At 41.0% G+C, this 19,049-nt stretch overlaps 1 protein-coding gene across 3 annotated transcripts in view; it reads left to right on the top strand.

Moving 5' to 3' along the window:
- Positions 1-19,049, top strand: part of LCT (lactase) — a 60,124-nt gene that overhangs the window by 12,895 nt on the left and 28,180 nt on the right. For all 3 annotated transcript variants that reach the window (XM_045508835.2, XM_074363577.1, XM_045508834.2), the window contains exons 2-6: positions 5,750-5,829; positions 8,490-8,573; positions 10,119-10,221; positions 11,499-11,577; positions 14,802-15,525. In XM_045508835.2, coding sequence (XP_045364791.1) covers positions 5,750-5,829; positions 8,490-8,573; positions 10,119-10,221; positions 11,499-11,577; positions 14,802-15,525 — 1,070 coding nt within the window. The remainder of the gene's footprint in view (positions 1-5,749; positions 5,830-8,489; positions 8,574-10,118; positions 10,222-11,498; positions 11,578-14,801; positions 15,526-19,049) is intronic.

Here is a 19,049-nt window from a genome sequence, read left to right as displayed (position 1 = left end):
ATTCATTTTGTTGCTGTATTAGTAATTTGCTCCTTATTTCTTCTAAGTAGTAGTCTATTATGGATATACCACAGTAGAGGGGCATTTTGGCTATTTTTCCAGTTTTTATCTATTATAAATTAGTTGCTGTGCATGCTCTTGTACAAGTTTTGTGTGGACATACATTTTCACTTCTTTTGAATAAATACCTAGGAGTGGAATTGCTGGATCATAGGAAAGAAATGTATTTGATTTTCTAAGAAACTACTAGTTTCCCAAAGAAGTTGTTCCATTTTACACTCCTACTAGACATGTGTGAGAACTTCAGTGGCCTCACATCCTCACCAACATTTGGCATTCTCATCTTTTCTATTTTAGCCATTCCGATGGTATCTCATTGAAATTCCATTACTCTTTTAAAGTATAATTTCTGCCCCAAGTGCATATGTGCTTAAACAATAGAATCAATTTGGTTTGGTTTTGAGTGCTGTGAAGGAGTATTATCCTTTTTGTAGTCCTCTAGGATTTCCTTTTTTTTCAAACAAAATTGTTTCCAAGGCTTAATCACAGTGTTGAATATAGCTAGAGTACCTTCTTTTCACTGCTATATTGCATTTCATTTTGTGGCCATTCACATTTTATTAATTCATTCTCCTGCTTATGGACATTCTAATTATTTTCAAATTTTGCTATTATGAACATAGCTGTTATGAACATTTTTGCACATGTTTTTTTCTGTACATGTTCAAAAGTTTCACTTAAATTTTTACACAGGTGTAGACTAATTGGGAGTAATATGGATGTTTAATTTTGAGAGATAAATTAAATTGTTTTCCACTATGGTTGTACCAGTTTACTTTTCCTTGCGCAATATGTGAGTTCTTGTTGACCTTCTCCAACACTTGTAATTGCCAGACTTACAAATTTTTCCCAATCTATTAGATGCAAAAGTATTTCTTTATGATTTTATAAATCTGATTTCTGTTCAGGTTGAGCAGGCTTTCATATATTTACAAGCCATATTTATTTCCTCTTCTGTATAATTCCTGTTATATCTTTTATCCATTTGTGTATTGCCTTACTGGAGTTTTTTATATATTCTTAAATCTACTCTGTATCGGTTACTTATGATGACAATATTTTTCTACTTCTTGTCTTATATTTTCAATCTTTTTTTAAAATTTTTTTTGTGGGGGGAGGTAATTAGGTTTACTTATTTATTTATCTGTTTAGAGGAGGCACTGGGAATTGAACCCAGGACCTTGTGGATGCTAAGCAATCACCCTACCACTTGAGCTATAGCCTCCCCCCATATTTTCAATCTTTTTATGAAGTCTTTGATGAACAGAATTTATTACATTTTAACACAAACTTATGAGTTGGTTTTTTTTTTTTTTTTGGTTGATTTTTCTGGTATTTTTGGTACTTTTTACAAGTAGTTAAATTCAATTTTTCATTCTTTAGAATTTCTAGTTTCCAAATGTTTTCATCCATTTCCCCTCCCTGGTGAATCTCTGAGTTCTTAGGTAATTGTGTTATCTTTTCTAAACCCATTCTTTTGGAAGTCATTTTCTATCATTGCTATGATAGTTCTTAATGATTGAGGGATAATCATTTAAAAGTCAGAGATAATCTGAAAAACTGAGAACCATTCTTGGTTTGTAGAAGTTTTTTCCTTTTTAATCAAGACTTTGCAAATGAATATTACTTTTTAGAACAGTTTTAGATTTATAGGAAAATTGAGCAGACATGAGTTTCCATATGCCCCCTCGCTGAACCCAGTTCCACCTAATATGAACATTTTATATTATTGTGGGACATTCGTTACAATTAAAGAACCAATACTAATATATTATTATTAACTAAACTCCATATTTTATTGCAATTTCCTTTGTATCTCCTGAATGTCCTTCTTCTACTCCAGGATCTCATCTGGATACCACATTACATTTAGTCGTCAAGTTTCTTTAGGCTATTCTGAGCTGTCACAGTTTATCAGATTTTCCTTGTGTTTGAAAACCTGATTGACAGTTTTGAGGAGTCCTGGCCAGGTATTTTGTATGATGCCTCTTTTTTTTAAGTTGTTTTATTGAGGTATAATTCACATATCGTGCAATTTACCCATTTAAAGTGTACAATTCAGTGAGTTTTAGTATATTCACAGATATGTGCAACCATCACCATGGTCAATTTTAGAACATTTTTACCACCTCGAAAAGAAATCTTGTACCCTTTAGCTATCATCTTCTCATCCCTGCATTTCCTTCCCCAATACCAGCCCTGAGCAATCACTAATTAACTTTCTGTCTTTATAGATTTCTCTGTTCTGGACATTTCATATGAATGGAGTAATATAATATGTGGTCTTTTATGACTGCCCCTATTGGGATTTGCTTGATGTTTTCCTCATGGGTAGACCAGGGTTATGGGTTTAGGGAAGGAAGATCACAGAATAAAGTGCCATTTTATCTCTTAGAAGAACTCAAACTCTTAGAAGAAAAAAAAAGGGGGGAAACCTTTACGGCATTGGATTTGTCAATGATTTTTTATCTATGACAGGAAAAGTATAAGCAACAAAAGATAAATAAATTAGACTTCATCAAAATTAAAAACTTTTGTGCATCAAAGGACACTATCAGCAGAGGGAAAAAGCAACCCACAGGATGGGAGAAAATATTTGCAAACTGTATGTTTGACAAGGGATTAATATCCAGAACATATAAAGAATTCCTAACTGAACAACAAAAGACAACCCCATTAAAAAATGGGCAAAGAACTTGAACTGACATTTCTGCAAAAAAGGTATGCAGATAGCCAATAAGTACATGAAAAGATGCTGTACATCAACAATCATTGGAGAATATAAATCAAAACCACAATGAGATATCACTTCACAACCGCTAGGATGGATTTTATTTTTAGAAAGCAGAAAATCCCAAGTGTTGATGAGGATAGATAGAAACTATAACACTGTGTGTTGCTGGCCAGGTTGTAAATGGTGTAGCCAATATGAAAAACAGTAGTTCCTCAAGAAATTAAACATAAAATTACCATATGACCTAAGACTTGTGGGTATATACCCAAAACAACTGAAAGCAGGGACTTGAACAGATATTTGTACACCCATTTTCATAGCAGCATTATTCACAATAGCCAATACATGGAAATAATCCAAATGCCCATGCAAGGATGAATGGATAAAATGTGCTATATACATACAATGGAATATTATTCATCTTTAAAAAGAAATGAATTTCTGACATATGTTATAACATGGATGAACCTAGAAGACATTATGCTAAGTGAAATAAGTGAGGCAGAAAAGGACAAACATTGTATGATTCCACCTATATGAGGGACCTAAAATAATCAAATTCACAGAGACAGAAAGTAGAATAATGGTTACCAGAGGCTGGGAGGAGAAGGAATGGGGAGATACTGTTCAAGGACACAAAGTTTCAGTTTGAAATGTTAGAAAAGTTTTGAGGGTGGATAGTGGTGATGGTTGCACAACAATGTGGATGTATTAAAGCCACTGAACTGTACACTTAAATTTTTAATGGTAAATTTTAAGTTATATGTATTTAACTTCAATTTTTGAAAAGTTTTTTTCTAATCTTTATGTGTGTTTTTAACTTCCTATTGATGTGTTCAATGATCTGCCATGGGAAGGATACAAAAGAATATTCTTGACAGATTTGGAGCGAGGGCAGGAAAGTGAACACCCCTCTCACAGGAAGAGTAGAGTTGCACACAACATCCTCCGCTTACACAACACTGGGACACAATCTAGGGCAACATTAGTAATCCCCACCCACCTCTTGAAGCATTGACACTGTCAGTTCAATACTGGCCAGATTATTTTTATTGAAGCACTTGGGGCAAAAAGGAGAGCATGGGAAGGGGCTATTTTGTGTGAACAACAGCAATGGTTTTTTTGAGTAGCAACTTCCCTTTGTGGTAGAAACAGAATTGAGCTTATATTTAGTGAAATCTAGTAGTGTCTGTGAGGGACATGAATTCACACAGTGCTATGCAGTGATTTTCTACGTGGGCTCGAAACAGTTAATTCTCAACCCACAGCCAATACTGATGTTGAGTTCTGTAGACAAGAACACCAACCTTTAACCATATTCAGCAAGAATTACAAGATAAATTATCTTAAGCTATAGCAATTACCTCCCCTATTTCAGTCCATAGAAAACATGAACTGCAAGATTAGAATGAAAATCTAATTTTGAGTGATCTGCATTTTACATTATTTTAAGAAGTATTTTTGTGCATGCACTGGAAACAGGTTGGAAAGTTTTTTTTTCTTTTTTTGTCAAGGGGAGTTTATTTTGTATGATATGAGAATTTCTGGAACTTCCGGTTCATTTGTTCACTCTAAAAACAGCTTGCAAAGTCAAATAGAAGTGATGTGTGAGTCAATTGTGCTTAGGGGTTAACTGTACTCTTGTGTCATGTCATTGATCTAGAGGTAAACTAAATTGTACATTTTGAAATGTTTAGTACAGGCTGAGATGTTCAATTTGTGCTGACGTGATGGAAATGTATAGAAGATGAAATGGCTCCACTGGGCACAATCATTGAATAACTGGAAAATAGTGTTATCTTATCAGAATGAGGATTAAATGTCTTGGAGTGATATTCACTGCTTAGAGGATTTCAAAGTTCCATTATACTTATTAAAATAAGCACTTTTGCAGTTGGCAGTGGTTGTTAGTGGTGGGGTCATTGGCTGGGGAAATCTTTCTCCTATATAAAATTTGGATATAGGAGAGAAGTCAGGCATATAGTCTTACAGCTTAAGTCCCAAACTCTGGTTTTATTCCGTGTTATTTACTGTTTCCAAAGCACAGCTCTGAGCACCTTCCCATGCACAAAGCCCCAAGCTTGCTATTTATTTGGAGGGACTAGAAAAATGTTTAAGTTTTGCTCCTCAAAGAGCAGACAGTACAGTGGGAGATAAAGACTCGTGCCTAAAAAGTTAGATGGCATTGCCAACAACTGAGGAATCCCAAGGTGGTAGCAGCATGTTTCAAATTGTGATCTGAGCACCGCTGCATCAGAGGCACCCAGGAAGCTTATTAAAAAGAACTTGTTCCTTAGGCCCACCCCAGTTTGCTGACAAGCAGGGCAGGTGATTCTCATGCACTCAAGCTTGAGCACCACTGTTAAGTGATCAAATGTCAAAGCAAGTGGGCACAAGCTGCATATGTTTATATTTCCTTCATGTTCCCCTTAATGTGTGGTTAGGGTGGAATGAACGTTTGTACAGGAAATAAGGCTGGGTAACAGCAGTCCCCTGAGAGTACCCTGACTTTCAAAAGCCTCTCCCCACTTGGAACCCTTAGCTGTTTGTTTAAACCAATGGTTCCTAAGCTTTAGTGTGTATCAGAATCACCTGGAGAGCTTGTAAAGCACACAGAGGCCAAGGCTTATTAGGAACTCAGAAAGCAATTTTCTTCCGCCTTTCACATTGCATGGGGTTGGAGGAAGGAACTGCTTTTATTCTTCAAAAGACTTTACAAGTGCACTTCACGGTCCTGATTTGTATGAAATATCCTCTAAAGGGATAGTTTTTTGAGCCACCTTGTTTTCTAAAGCCTTTCAGCTAAGGTAAAATCACGTGAGTGATTTCTTCAGAAATCCTTTTTAAAGTTGTTGAACATGGTATAGAAAGGTCGACAGGAAATGAGTTCCGGAGCAGCTTCCGTGGTCACAACCTCCTTCCTGTCTCACCTGCAGCCCTTCTTGTTCGTTTCAGGGGGAAAGCTTTCTGTGGTCCTACGAGCTGAAGTGGTCTCCGAGCTCCTGCTAGAACCGTCCACATCTGCGCTTGCCAAGGTGACGATAGCCTGAAAAAATAGCACCCTTAACTTCTCAGGAAAGTCGGGATTTTCATTTTTAAAAAAAGACAGAAGTTTTATCTGTTGGCTTGACATTCTTATCAATGCCTCTTCTGAGTGTTATATGTTCTCTAGATTCGTAATTACTTTAAAACAATATCTTATTTGTTGTAGCCCCAGCTCTCACTTGGTTAAGTGTCAGCTTTTGCCTACACAAAGAAGTCAAATGCATCTGCTTGCTTTTTTTAGTAAAAGAGTTTATTAGAAGAGAGGTCAGTTTTCAGCAAAACAGATACTAGGGTAAAGTTTTTTTTGAAACAAATAATGTTCTCCCTAGAGTGCCATTCCTGGTTTCTACCTCCTCTAAATACAACTTTTAAACTATAATTTTAAAAAGAAAAATTAAAACATCTGAGAATTAAACAGCTTTGGCCCTTGTGAAGTTGACTGCTGGGCTGTGTGGAAAGCCCTCAGAAAAAACAACTGATTTCTGTAGTTGGGCAGCATTGACAGTGCTGTACAGATATCACGCTGCCCCTGGTGTCTGTGCTATGATGGAGGCCCCATATGTCAGGGTTCAGTCTTCAGATTAACCAGAAATTTAAAGTCCAGACATGATAAGATTTTGAATGACCAGCTCCCAGACTGATTGTATGGCCAGAATGCCATCTAAATTAATTTACAAGGAGCAATAACTGCTATCAGTTAACGAGCTTAGGAGACAAAAGTGCTTATTGGAAAATGTTTGTTAAGCAGTAGCCTTTGAACTGGTCTCCCTGCCCCAGTTGCTGCCCTGCAGTGCTTCTGGCTCACCTCCAAAAGCAGAGTTTTGCTCAGTTCCCTGCTGAGAAGCTACACTCCCCTAAATTGGTGCAGATTCCTCAGGGCCTTCCAGAGTGCTGCTAACTCAGGCTCTCTTGTTCTCTCTCTGGCATCACCTCCTTTTGTTCACAATGTGTATGTTATGCTTTCTGTCTGCTTTCCTCCATTCCCCACTTGAATTCCTTCCCATCCTCCTAGCCTTCCTCAAATCTCTTCCAACAAAATTCTACCCACTTTCAACAATCCATGTGAATATGTCTTCCATCAGAAGGCCTCTGTTAATAATACTCCCTCACTCAACCTGCTGTGGTCTCTCCCAGCTTGAAACTCTTAGCTATCTGTTTAGACCAGCAGTTTCCAAGCTTTAGTGTGTACCAGAATCACCTGGAGAGCTAGTAAAGACCACAGAAGCCAAGGCTTAATGTGGAAGGACAGCCCTGGGTCTTCATAGGGCTCCCAAGTTCCCAGGTGAGTCTAATCCCCACCTAGATTTGAGGACCACTGGTGTGGACTTTTCTTGTAGCACTTCTTTCTGCCTGTTCTTCATGTAATCGGTACATTTGCTAACGCTCTCTATCAAGTTGTAAGTGTCTGTGGCTCTTACTCATCTTTAAACCTGAATCTCTACCCACTGTACCCAGCACAGTGACTTTGAGGAGTATGAAATCAATAACCACTTGCTGTGTGGAACTGACAAAGCAAGAGCCGAGAGGGCAGAGGGGAGCAAGTGGGTGGAATGTTTCGTAAACACCAATGATAACTTGATTGGGAAAGCCATAGGGAGCCAGTGGAGGATCAGTTACCAAAGGTCACAGTGCACTGGGACGTCAGAAGATGCCATTATCCATGGTTTTTCTCCCGAGGGAACAGAGTGGGAGAAGACGAGCAATGATCTGGTCTTGTCAAGGACAGAAATGGCTTGCTGAGAAGGGCAGGAAAGGAATCACCATGGTATCTGTATATGTTTAGACTCTGAATCTGTAGTTTTTAGAGTATACGCAGGCCAGAGACAGGGTAGAGGTATATGTCCTTAATTGGAGCATGGGTGGGGATGTCCATGGACCATGAGAGCTGTGCTCTCGGATAATAGTACAAGCCTAGCCTAGTTGGAGTGGACTTTCAACTGTCGCCTGAAAGTAGCCAGTAACTATAGCCTACAATGAAGAAAAAAAACACTATACATAAAAATAGATTTTTTAAAAGTTTCTTTTGTATAGCACAGGGAACTATGCTCAATATTTTGTAATAACCTTTAATGGAAAAAATATGAAAACAAAAAATGTATGTACATGCAAGACTGGGACATTGTGCTATACACCAGAAATTGACACATTATAATTGACTATACTTCAATTAAAAAAAATCCAAGCCCCAGTAGGGTCTACAGAGATTACTAGGTGGCCTATGGGTAGCTAAGGGTTTCACTGACTCAGTCCTGAAAAGTGGAAGGGCCATGAGGGGGATGCTGCCCAGGGCAGTTCTGGCCTCTGACTCCTTTCCTAAGTGCTCACCCACTTGGTGGAAACTCACCATTTCTGGCATACAGTACTTCATGCATTCGCTCATTCATTCAATCATACGCATTTTTCTGAGCACTTCCTGTGTTCCAAGCACTTTGCTAAGTATGTACATGAAGTATTCCCCGCAATATATAGGCACACCCCACACAGATTCTCACTTTGTCCCCAGCTTTTCCTCATCCTGCTTTTCCCTTGGAAAATCCCACTTTGGAGTATTCCATTTAGTAGTAAGGGGAGAAAGAACGAAGAATACTTGGGAGCAGTTCTTTGTCTTGAAATTGCTTGTGGTCTGCTGACCTTATTTACTTACTTCCAGGATGCAGTCGACTTCCTCTCTCTTGATGTGTCTTATGCATGCCAAAGTGAAGCAAGTTTATTGCAGAAGCTGAGTAAATTGGAGGTAATTTGAGCCATTTTCCATATTGATGATGAATGGCAAAAGTTTCTGAGAGCATATTAGGCTTCAGCTGATGTGTAAACTGAACTTCTACCGAGAGTCCGTAGACTTACAGAGTTGCATTTGGGGAGATGTTCCACAGAAAGCATTGCTAGAGAACACTGGGAGATTAGACAGTCTCCCCTGGAAAGAATAATGAGGGTTGGCTTGTTAAGGTAAATATTTACATGAATCCTCTTCTCTCTTGTGTAGAAAGCTACTGAGAATCAAAAATCCAGCATTGATTCTGAGGTTTAAAAAGACATTTCTTGGATGGTGGTCATGTAAATATTTACTTTCACAAGCCAGCTCTCATAATCTGTCCATTCTCCCAAAAGCACCTGCATACCACTCTGTGAGCCTCAGCTACTGCTCTCCCGGCACACAGGTGTCTTAGGGCCTGAGGAGCCACAGCACATCTGAGGTTTTGAACCCTGCAGGAGGTGTATGTGGGGATTCCACATTCCCTTATCCGAAGAGGCTCTGCTCACCAGGGAATTCCCCACTCAGCAGAGGGCCCCTTCAGCTCTCCGGTCTTGTGATATCACAAGCCACCCCACTGAAGATTGGTATTTCAAGAAGGAGAAAACCCTCAGTTTCCTTAGAAACTGGACTCTTCTTCATTGACCCAGCACAGGGAAAGAACAAGGCTCTGTGGGTCACAGATCCTCTAACTGGTCTTGAGGGATACTCGGTTTCTCATAGCTTAGGGAATCTCATTGTCACAGGCAGCTCTGAGAAAATAAACTGGCTGGCCCCTTTTTTAGTAGTTGCTATTGGTATTTCTCAGTGGCCTTTAGCTACTCAGAGGAGGAAAAAGTTAGTGTAGGAAAAATGACCAAATCCAACTTCCCCAAAAAGATAACTAAGTGAAGTCAAACAACATGTCAGCCAAACAATGTTTCTTTTGACACTGAGATGGCTAGAAATGGGAGAAAAATTACACCTGCTTCAACTTCAATGAAGATAGCATCTTTTAAATTTTTTTATGGAAAATGTCAGACATGCCCAAATGTAGAAAGGAAAGTATAATGAAGCCATCCCCAGCTTCAAAAGCAATCAACTAGTAGCTGATCCTGTATCGTCTATACCCTACCTTCCCCTTCCCAAACCAATTTTTTTGAAGCAAACCCTAGACATTCATAAACATCGTGACAGTGGCATCTGATCAAACTTCCTGATCAGGGCCCCTGACATGAGCAGGCTGCACTGTTCCTGGTTGTAATGCTGTGCCTGGGTCTAGGAGGTGCCTTGTAGCCTGAGATGATGGCACAGATGAACCTGTCCCTTTGGTGGGGGTCGATGGGAAGAGTGGCCTATGTTGTTGAAAAGTGTAGGTTTTTCTCCCTCAAAATCTAGAGTTGGCTCCCTTTACTTACTGAGATAGCTAGCGGTCATTTCCAAAAACAGATTGAGTGTTGTGGATTCTCATCTTGAAAATCTGTCCCTATTAACAAAAAACTTACTCGAGATAGCTTCAGTTCACTCATTGACCTATATCATTTTCAGACTATTGAGCCAAAAGTGAAAGCTTTCATCTTCAGCCTGAAGCTCCAGGACTGCCTCTCCACGAGGGAGAACCCAGCAGAAATGCTCTTTAGCCTTCTCGAAGGTGAGCACACCGTCACTGGAGAAGCTGGGAGTGACATTTGGTGCACTGGCCTGTGGGATAGCTATCTTGAAATTCTGGGGTTCCAATGGGAGGAACAAACCGAGTAGGGCTAGTCTGAGAGCCCACCCCAGGTGGGTTTAGTGTCCATTGCCTTCTTATTGTTGGTCCTTTAACTCCCATTGACCCAAGAAAGGAAAGAGGTTCTGTACAAGGACACTAAGGATGCCTTGTGCTTATGGAAATTAAAACCATCAGGCCTCAGATGTCGGATGTAAACTTGGCAACTGCTCTGTGCCTGTTTGTCCCCTTTCATTACCCCTCCCTTTAAGGTCTCTCATCTCTGCCCCCTTGGCAGGGCTGCCTGTCTCCCCCCAGCTACCTTACTTTTGTTATTTCCCCGTTACCTGATCAAAACCTTTGAGTATAGGACCCACAACTCATGAACCATCTCCTCAGTGTCTCTTAGTTCACATTCTTGAGAATGAGTCTGATTGGTGGCCTGTACATCAGGAGATTGCTCCTGGTCCAGTCCAGTTAAGGGAAAGTTGGGGGGTCCACTAAAGCCTCAGGGACACTGCAGGAAAGGGCTAAGGGGCATGCTCCTAGGTGCCTTGGTATCCAGTCCAGTCTTCTTGTAAGATCAGAATATGGGAGAACTTGGTAGTCCCCTTTCTACCCCCTGTAATCTTGCTGAGCAGGCTTCACAGACCTCATGAACCATGTTCATGGATGCCACTTAATAAGACTCCCCCTGACTCATCTTTGATGGTATAACAACTTCTGTTCTTAAATTTCATCCCTTTCTAAGTGGTTAAAATGGTCAATTTTATGTTTATGTGTAGTTTACTACCATAAAAAAAAAATTCCACCCCCTTCTGATGTTTGAGTTCTTCTCAATCAATTGTTCTCTATGTTTGGTTTCCAGACAGGCATAACCTCACCTGGGAGTTTGTCAGACATTCACATTCTAGAGCCCACCTGAGATCAGAAACTCTGATCAGAAGCAGATCAAAAAATTTGGAGTGGGCCTAGCAGTCTGTGTTTAACAAGTTCTGCAGGTGATGCTGTTGCGTGTGGAAGCTGAGAACCATTGCTCTTAGCAAGGAGAAATCACTTCTGACCTCCTTAAATCCTTAGCCCATGGAATCTTCCAGAGAGGCTTGGAACCATTGCTTGGAGTTGGAGTGTGGCGTATAAGTGAGGAAAATTGTTCATGGCAGTCATGCATGTTGTTGGTTGGGCTTCAAGTAGAGTGAATTAAACTTCTTCTCTTACAGCCATAAGTAATAACCAAGTGCACACCATTGGGTTTGATATTAATACATTCCTGAGCTGTTCATCAAGTTCCAAGAAAAGGTAATGTTAGATTTCCTGTAGAACTATTAATGACTGATATTTGCAGAATACTCTATTGTACTTTCATTTGTGTAATCTTAAAGGACTGTTGTCATTCACCTCTCGGGCCAGTAAGTTCATTGTGGCCAGTCTAGAGATGAGGGATGAAGGCTCAGAGAGAAAGCAGGGAGCACCATCTCTGAGCCCCATGCGGTACTGACATTCTCACCAGTCATTCAGTCTCCTCTAGTTCACCCAAATGCACACAACTAGCAGAACTGGTGTTTGAACACCTGCCTTCCAGGTTAAGATCTTGCTGGAGACAGCATAAAATTGTGGAAGAGCCGGCTGGGTTAAGGATAGATCTGCCCATCCCTGAAGTTATAAGATCTGAGTAAGTAAGGTGAGTTGTCTGTACATTTTCTCACAGGAAATGTGAAACATCTTCCCCATGAGGGGACAGTGTAGATAGGAAAACCAGCTGTGCAGCAGGGCAGAAGCCTAACCAGCAGTTTCTCAGGACAAGGTTTTAAATTATTGCAGGGTTACAAATAATATCTTAGCACAAGACTAAAGTACCAAAATCTGTGACATAGCAAAAAAAGTAAGAGCAGATTTGAGGTCATCCCCACAACTATATCAGTCTCATGCCATCATGTTCCAATGTACTTTTCGAGTGAGTGAGAAAAGAATGATATGGAAGCCAATGCAGGGAGTTTCCCAGAACTCTTAGCACTCCATGGGGGTGTGTTACACGCCTTACTGTCACACATTGTGCATCAAGGAAGGACCAAGGACAGGGGCAGTCATTTGACTTCCCAGACCTTCAGCTAGAGCTCACCTCAGACATTTCTAGCACAGCTTGGTCCAAGATCATAAACTTCAGTTGCAACCACCTCTTTGTACTTTTCCTCTCCCAGCACTTGGCTGTCTTCAACCGTGTCCGCTTCTATTGTTCAGTTCTCTCAACTCCCTTCAAATCAGCAGTTCAGGTCACCAAACCACAAGTAGCTGCTACATGTCAGGCTTTGTGCTGGGAGTATGAACAGTGTGATGGGTAGGTAGGTCAGAACTGCTCCCTGACCACCCTTGGAATCAACTGGGCTGTGTCTTGAGAAAATAAAACTTAAGAGATCATAATAAAAGGGGCACCTGGAGAACACAGTGACTACAAAACCACAAGATGATGTGAAACACCAGCTCCAGGGTTTCCTCTCTAACACCCTGGCTTCGTGGTACATCACCTGAAGGAAAGGTCCAGCACTGGCTACTGTTAAACTGACAGCTTGGGGTCCTCACTCAGGTGAATGTTGATGGAGAACCTGCAGGGTGTGGGGGCAGGTAGAGGGGCATTCTGAGAGAACTGACAATGTTTTCTCATTGGAGAATTTTAGACCTCAGAGGTGTGACAGAGAGGCCCACCAATGACTCTGGCACCAGAGTGTGGTAGAGATATAGAGAAAGGAGAAAAAAAGCATTATCTGGGCTTCTCTGAGGCAGCTTAGGATAGGGGGCGAGGGGTACCTGGAAGGCTGGGCGTAGAGACTGAGGCTTCCTATGCTAAATCTCTTCCCAAGCTAGGTGATCCCAGGACTCCAAGACCTGTGTGACAAGTTCTGTTTTATCCAGGGGCAGTTTGTTTATTTCTCTTTTCATCCAAGCCAGGAGGACAGTTATAGTCAGAGGATTGAGTCAGAGCAGCTGAGTGAGCACCCCCTGTGTCCCTGTTGTGCTCAGAGTCATGCATCTGTTTTGGATAATCCACAACCATAGGTCACTACTTTTCTAGCAAATGTAGATGAGCTGATGCTTCATAAAACAGGAGGAGCTTAGGTTTAGAAGACCCTGGCTCCACTTCCATGGGAGGGAGTTCTTTCTGCAGCGTCCCTATCATTTCTACCAGTTCTGCGCTCTGGGCCAACCTTGTACAAGTGTCATCCCCTCTCCATATGATGGCCCTGAGACAGGGAGACGCTCTTGTACTGCACCCCCTCTGCCCATGTGTGTTCTTTTCTCCAGACCAAACACACCCACCTCTACCCACCCCTCCTCAAGGTTGCCCTCTGCTGGTGTAACTGCTAACATGTTATACAGTGCTTTCCAGCCTGCAGGACAGAACTCAGACAAAGCAATAAACATGGAAGGGCGGGAGGAAGGAAGAAGAGAGAAGGAGAGAAATAGACTAGAATTAAATAGAATATACCAGACTTCATTGTGTATGAGACTAGCATTTTTATGTTATGTTTTATTTCAGCTGTACTTATTTCTGTTAAGTTTATTTCAGATACATTAATTTCCGAAATAAAACATAACACATGTATGCATATAAATGTCTACACATCTACACACATATGTAGTGGTATCTGGTTAAAAGCACAGACTTTGTGCTCTACCATTTACAAGCTCTGTGATCAAGGAGAAGTTCTCATTTAAAAAAAAAAAACGCACGATGTAAGTTTGTTGACATAAATAAAACCTGGAGATGGACAGTCTAGAGTGGGTAAAATCATCAGGAATCCAGGGTCCTATCTTGTTGCTTTGTCATCCTTAATAAAACTTCTACCTCATTGTCCCGGATGGATGCTTGAGCTCCTACCATTATGGCCATGACCCAGGCAGCATGAAGAAGAAAGGAGGTGTAGCCATGGTTGATAATTAACTGGTAACGTAAGTAGAGCGATACCAGTAGTTCAGTTATTGAAATACTTCTGTGCCAGTTGGGAAATAGCTGCTGGCCCCTAATGCCCAGAAGTTACTCGTTTCTTTAAGTCTCAGTTTCCTCCTCTGTAGGATGAAGGTAAATCATGTAATACCTATCTCATACATTTATTTTGAAAATTAAATGAGATAATGTACATACATTTTTATCGCAGTGGCAACACAGAATGAAAAAACTCAATAAATGAAGATATTACTATTAGTTGTGTTTTATAAATATACATAAGAAGAAAAAGTTTCATCTGAGCTGAAGACAGTATTCAGGGGTGACCTAATACAGAGAACAGTAGCGTTGGTACAGTATTCTCACTCATGCAGGGTGATAATAACTCACCTAAGAAGGGGTAATAATCATTTTACCATCTACCAGCCACTTTCTGCCCGTGGCTTTGGGGATATGGCTTTTGACTCAGTGCTTCTGGAATGGTTACTGGTTTTACGTGTTTGCTATTCATCATTCTGGGGGCATTTGTAACTCAGAGTCATCACTTATTATGTCCCTTTATGTCACTTCACTCCCATGGCAGGTCTTGTTCTCTGATTGACAGCCTGGCCCTTCAGACTGCCCTGGAGCTAGACGTGGAGACAGCAGGAGACTCCTCGCCACCCCACTCAGCTTATCAGAGAGTCTGGGGAATGTTTGCTGACCAGTCCAAGGCAGAAAGGGATGCTTTCCTGCAGGATGTTTTCCCTGAAGACTTTCTCTGGGGCGTCTCCACAGGAGCCTTTAATGTGGAAGGAGGCTGGGCTGAGGATGGAAGAGGGGCAAGCGTCTGGGACAGTTTCAAGCACCAGAACACTGCCAAGGGCCAAGCAACGCCAGAGGTGACCAGTGACAGTTACCACAAGGTGGACACCGACGTTGCCCTGCTTCGAGGCCTCCGGGCCCAGGTCTACAAGTTCTCCATCTCCTGGTCCCGCATCTTCCCCACCGGGCAGGGGCACAGCCCCAACCTCCAGGGCGTCACTTACTACAACAAGCTAATTGACAGCCTGCTGGACTCACACATCGAGCCCATGGCCACACTGTTCCACTGGGACCTGCCTCAGGGCCTGCAGGATCGAGGCGGGTGGCAGAATGATAGTGTGGTGGACGCCTTCCTGGACTATGCGGCCTTCTGCTTCTCCACTTTTGGGGACCGTGTGAAGCTGTGGGTGACCTTCCACGAGCCGTGGGTGATGAGCTATGCAGGCTACGGCACTGGCCAACACGCGCCGGGCATCTCTGACCCAGGGGTGGCCTCTTTTAAGGTACGTCCCATCCTTGCAGTTCCTGCTTCCTGGAGGAGAAAGGACAGTTGGTTGGCAGACCATTATTTTACCTTACCATCAGCAAATCTTTCCTTTTTTTTCTTTAGAGGAAATCAGAGAGATGGAAGTAACCATAAATTGCCAATTACCTTATTTATCCAAACACTATGCTGGCACTTCACAAATTGTTACTACATCCTCAGAACGGCTCTGATAGATGAGGAAATTGGGGCTCCGGAGAAGAAACAATTTGGTCATGATGACGTAGCTAGTGGGTCAGCAGTTTGAAGCCAACATTTGAGCCCAAGTCTACTTGACTCCAAAGCAAGTTTTCCATGTCAGGACTCTTAATTGCAAGTGACAGAAAACCCAACCCAAACTGACTTAAGCAAGGAGGGAATTTCTGAGTTCAGGAAATTGAAGTCGGCTTTAGCTGATCAGAGTGGAGCTTAATCAGACCGCAGATGATGTTACCAGGACCCAAATTTACTTCTTTTCCTTTTCCCCTCATTGGCTTTATTCTTGGCCTACCTGGTAGCCAGATGGCCACAGTCCTTCTCTCATATTTTAAGACCAGCAGAAATCAGAAAAGTCAGGTTGCCTATGTTCTGGCATTCCCAGCAAAAGTCTCCCTGTGCTCCTGGTCTCTGCGTGGGTCACATGCCCATCCCTGAACCAATCAGGAGGTCTAGGCTAGGGAACCATGGGGCATTGATTGATTTCAGGCCAGGGACCAGCTCTACCCTTCAACACACTGGCTGAGAGATGGGAAAATTGGGAGGGGAAAAGGTGGTTTTTCCTCAGAGTATTACTTCAACAAGATGGGATGTATATCCTGAAGACAATATTTTAAAAAAATTTTTTTATTGAAGTACAGTCAGCTTACAATGTTGTGTTAATTTCTGGTGTGCAGCCTACTGATTCAGCTATACATATATATATATTACTTTTTATATTCTTTTTCATTATAGGCTATTATAAGGTATTAAATATAGTTCCCTATGTTATACAGGAGGAACTTATTGTCTATCTATTTTCTATACAGTAGTTAGTATCTCCATATCCCAAACTCCCAATTTATCCCTCCATACCTCCTTTCCCCCCAGTAACCATCAGTTTGTTTTCTATATCTGTGACTCTTTTTCTTTTTTGTAAGTAAGTTCCCTTGTGTCATTTTTTTAGATTTCGCATTTAAGTGATATCATATGTTATTTTTCTTTCTCTTTCTGGCTTCACTTAATATGACAATCTCCAGGTCTATCCATATGCTGCAAATGGCATTATTTTATTCTGTTTTATGGCTGAGTAGTATTCCATTGCATACATATATCACAACTTCTTTATCCAATCATCTGCTGATGGACAGTTAGGTTACTTCCATGTCTTGGCTGTTGTAAATAGTGCTGCTATGGGATACATGTATCTTTTCAAATTAGAATTTTCTCCCCATATATGCCCAGAAGTGGGTTTGCTGGATCATAGGGTAAGTCTGTTTTTAGTTTTTTAAGGAATCTCCATAGTGTTTCCCATAATGGCTGCACAAAACTACATTCCTACCAGCAGTGTAGGAGGATTCCCTTTTCTTCACACCTTCTCCAGCATTTATCCTTTGTGAACTTTTTAATGATGGCCATTCTGACTGGTGTGAGATGATACCTCATTGTAATTTTGATTTGCATTTCTTGGATAATTAGCAATATCGAGCATCTTTTCATGTGCCTATTGGCCATCTGTATGTGTTCACTGGAGAAATATCTGCGTAGGTCTTCTGCCCATTTTTTTGATTAGGTTGTTTGCTTTTTTGTTATTGAGTTGTATGAGCTGTTTGTATATTCTGGAAATTAAGCCCTTGTCAGTCACATCATTTGCAAATATTTTCTTCCATTCCATTGGCTGTCTTTTTGTTTATAGTTTCCTTTTTTGTTGTGCAAAAACTTATAAGTTTAATTAGGTCCCATTTGTTTATTTTTGCTTTTATTTCTATTGTCTTGGTAGACTACCCTAGGAGAACATTGCTAAGATTTATGTCAGAGATGTTTTTCCTATGTTTTCTTCTATGAGGTTTATAGTGTCTTGTCTTACACAAAAATATACTCAAAATGGCCTAAAGACTTAAATGTATGGTGTGAGGAAGTGTTCTAACTTCCGAAGACAATATTTTAAATGGCTTGATATGGGTCCTTTCCATCATTTTTCTTTTTATTCAAAATCTCCCAGAAAGCCTACCAGCTTCCCTGGCAACATTCTTCAGGACAGACATGTTAGTCTGGCTTTGCCCTGCTACCTTTTGGGTTTGCTTCTGTTTTGAAATGAGTATTCACTGTGCTGCAGGCTAGATGTTAAGTGCCCTCAAGACATCAGAACCTTTTGAGGGAGATGATACACACATTAGAAAATTAGAGAACAATTCAAAATACTCTCAATTAGAGTGAGCTGGGATGCTATGAATAAATGACTCAATGAAATGCCAAACTATAGCCCTTAAGTCAAGGCTGTATTCTGCTGTTGTTCAGCAAGTGATCTTACTCAAGGAGAGGGAGAACACTTCTGAAAATAGAAGGTTTGAACATTTCTGTTTGTCTCCTTGTTGTAAAGCTCATCCCAACCTTTTCTCCATAGGCTTCTTATCCCTATAACTGTGGCTCCTGAGATTTTTCTGGAGACTTTGATGACAAAGTCCACCTCACTAATCTCTTTTAATTCTTGCTTTTATTTGTAAGTAGAAAATAATACTCTTAAGGCAAATTTCAAAGAAAAGATCTCTCTCATAAATCTACCAGTATTTCCTTCCAGTCGTGGCTTCCTTGCATTCATGCTGCTGTCACTGTGTGCACTCAGTTTAGTGCCCTTGTTTTTTAATAGACTTGATTTTTTTTGAGTAGTTTCAGGTTCACAGAAAAATTGAACAGAAGATATTGAGATTTCCCATTTACTCCACACCCCAACACATGCATAACCTCTCCCATTATTGACATCCCCCACCTGTGTGGCACATTTGTTACGATCAGTGAATCTGCACTGACACATTATCACCCTAGTGCCCATTTTTCACTTGGCATGTCGTTAACCCTTTTCCACGTGATTACATGGTCATGGTGATTGTTTATGGTTGTCTAGTACTCCACTTAGCACCTTGTCTGACACTGATGAGCTCAGAAGGAAAGTGTTCCAGCTTTTTGGAAAGGAGCGCAGGTTGCTCTTGGAGGTTAGGAGCCAGTTAAGGACTAACATATGGGACACAAGAAGCAGTCAGGAATTCTCTTCCTGGGAAATATTTTGTATGAAATTTTTCAAACATAGGTGTCATCTTCAGATGATAGAAGGGAAAAGAAAGGGAGCTAAGTGGTAGCAAGCCCCCTCCTACACTCCAAGATTCTGCTCTGTGCTCTATGTACACAATCAGATTTAATCCTTTTAGATGGATCCGTAATTACCCACTTCCTGCAGACAATGAAGCTGCGGTTGAGAGACAAGATGGTTTGAGTTTACTGAGCATGTTACTGACAGAGTCAAGATTTAAATCT

This window comes from Camelus bactrianus, chromosome 5 (assembly GCF_048773025.1).
Source record: "Camelus bactrianus isolate YW-2024 breed Bactrian camel chromosome 5, ASM4877302v1, whole genome shotgun sequence".
Lineage (NCBI taxonomy): Eukaryota > Metazoa > Chordata > Mammalia > Artiodactyla > Camelidae > Camelus > Camelus bactrianus.
The sequence above is the reverse complement of the archived record's forward strand: the minus strand, read 5'-3'. Positions and strand labels throughout refer to the sequence as shown.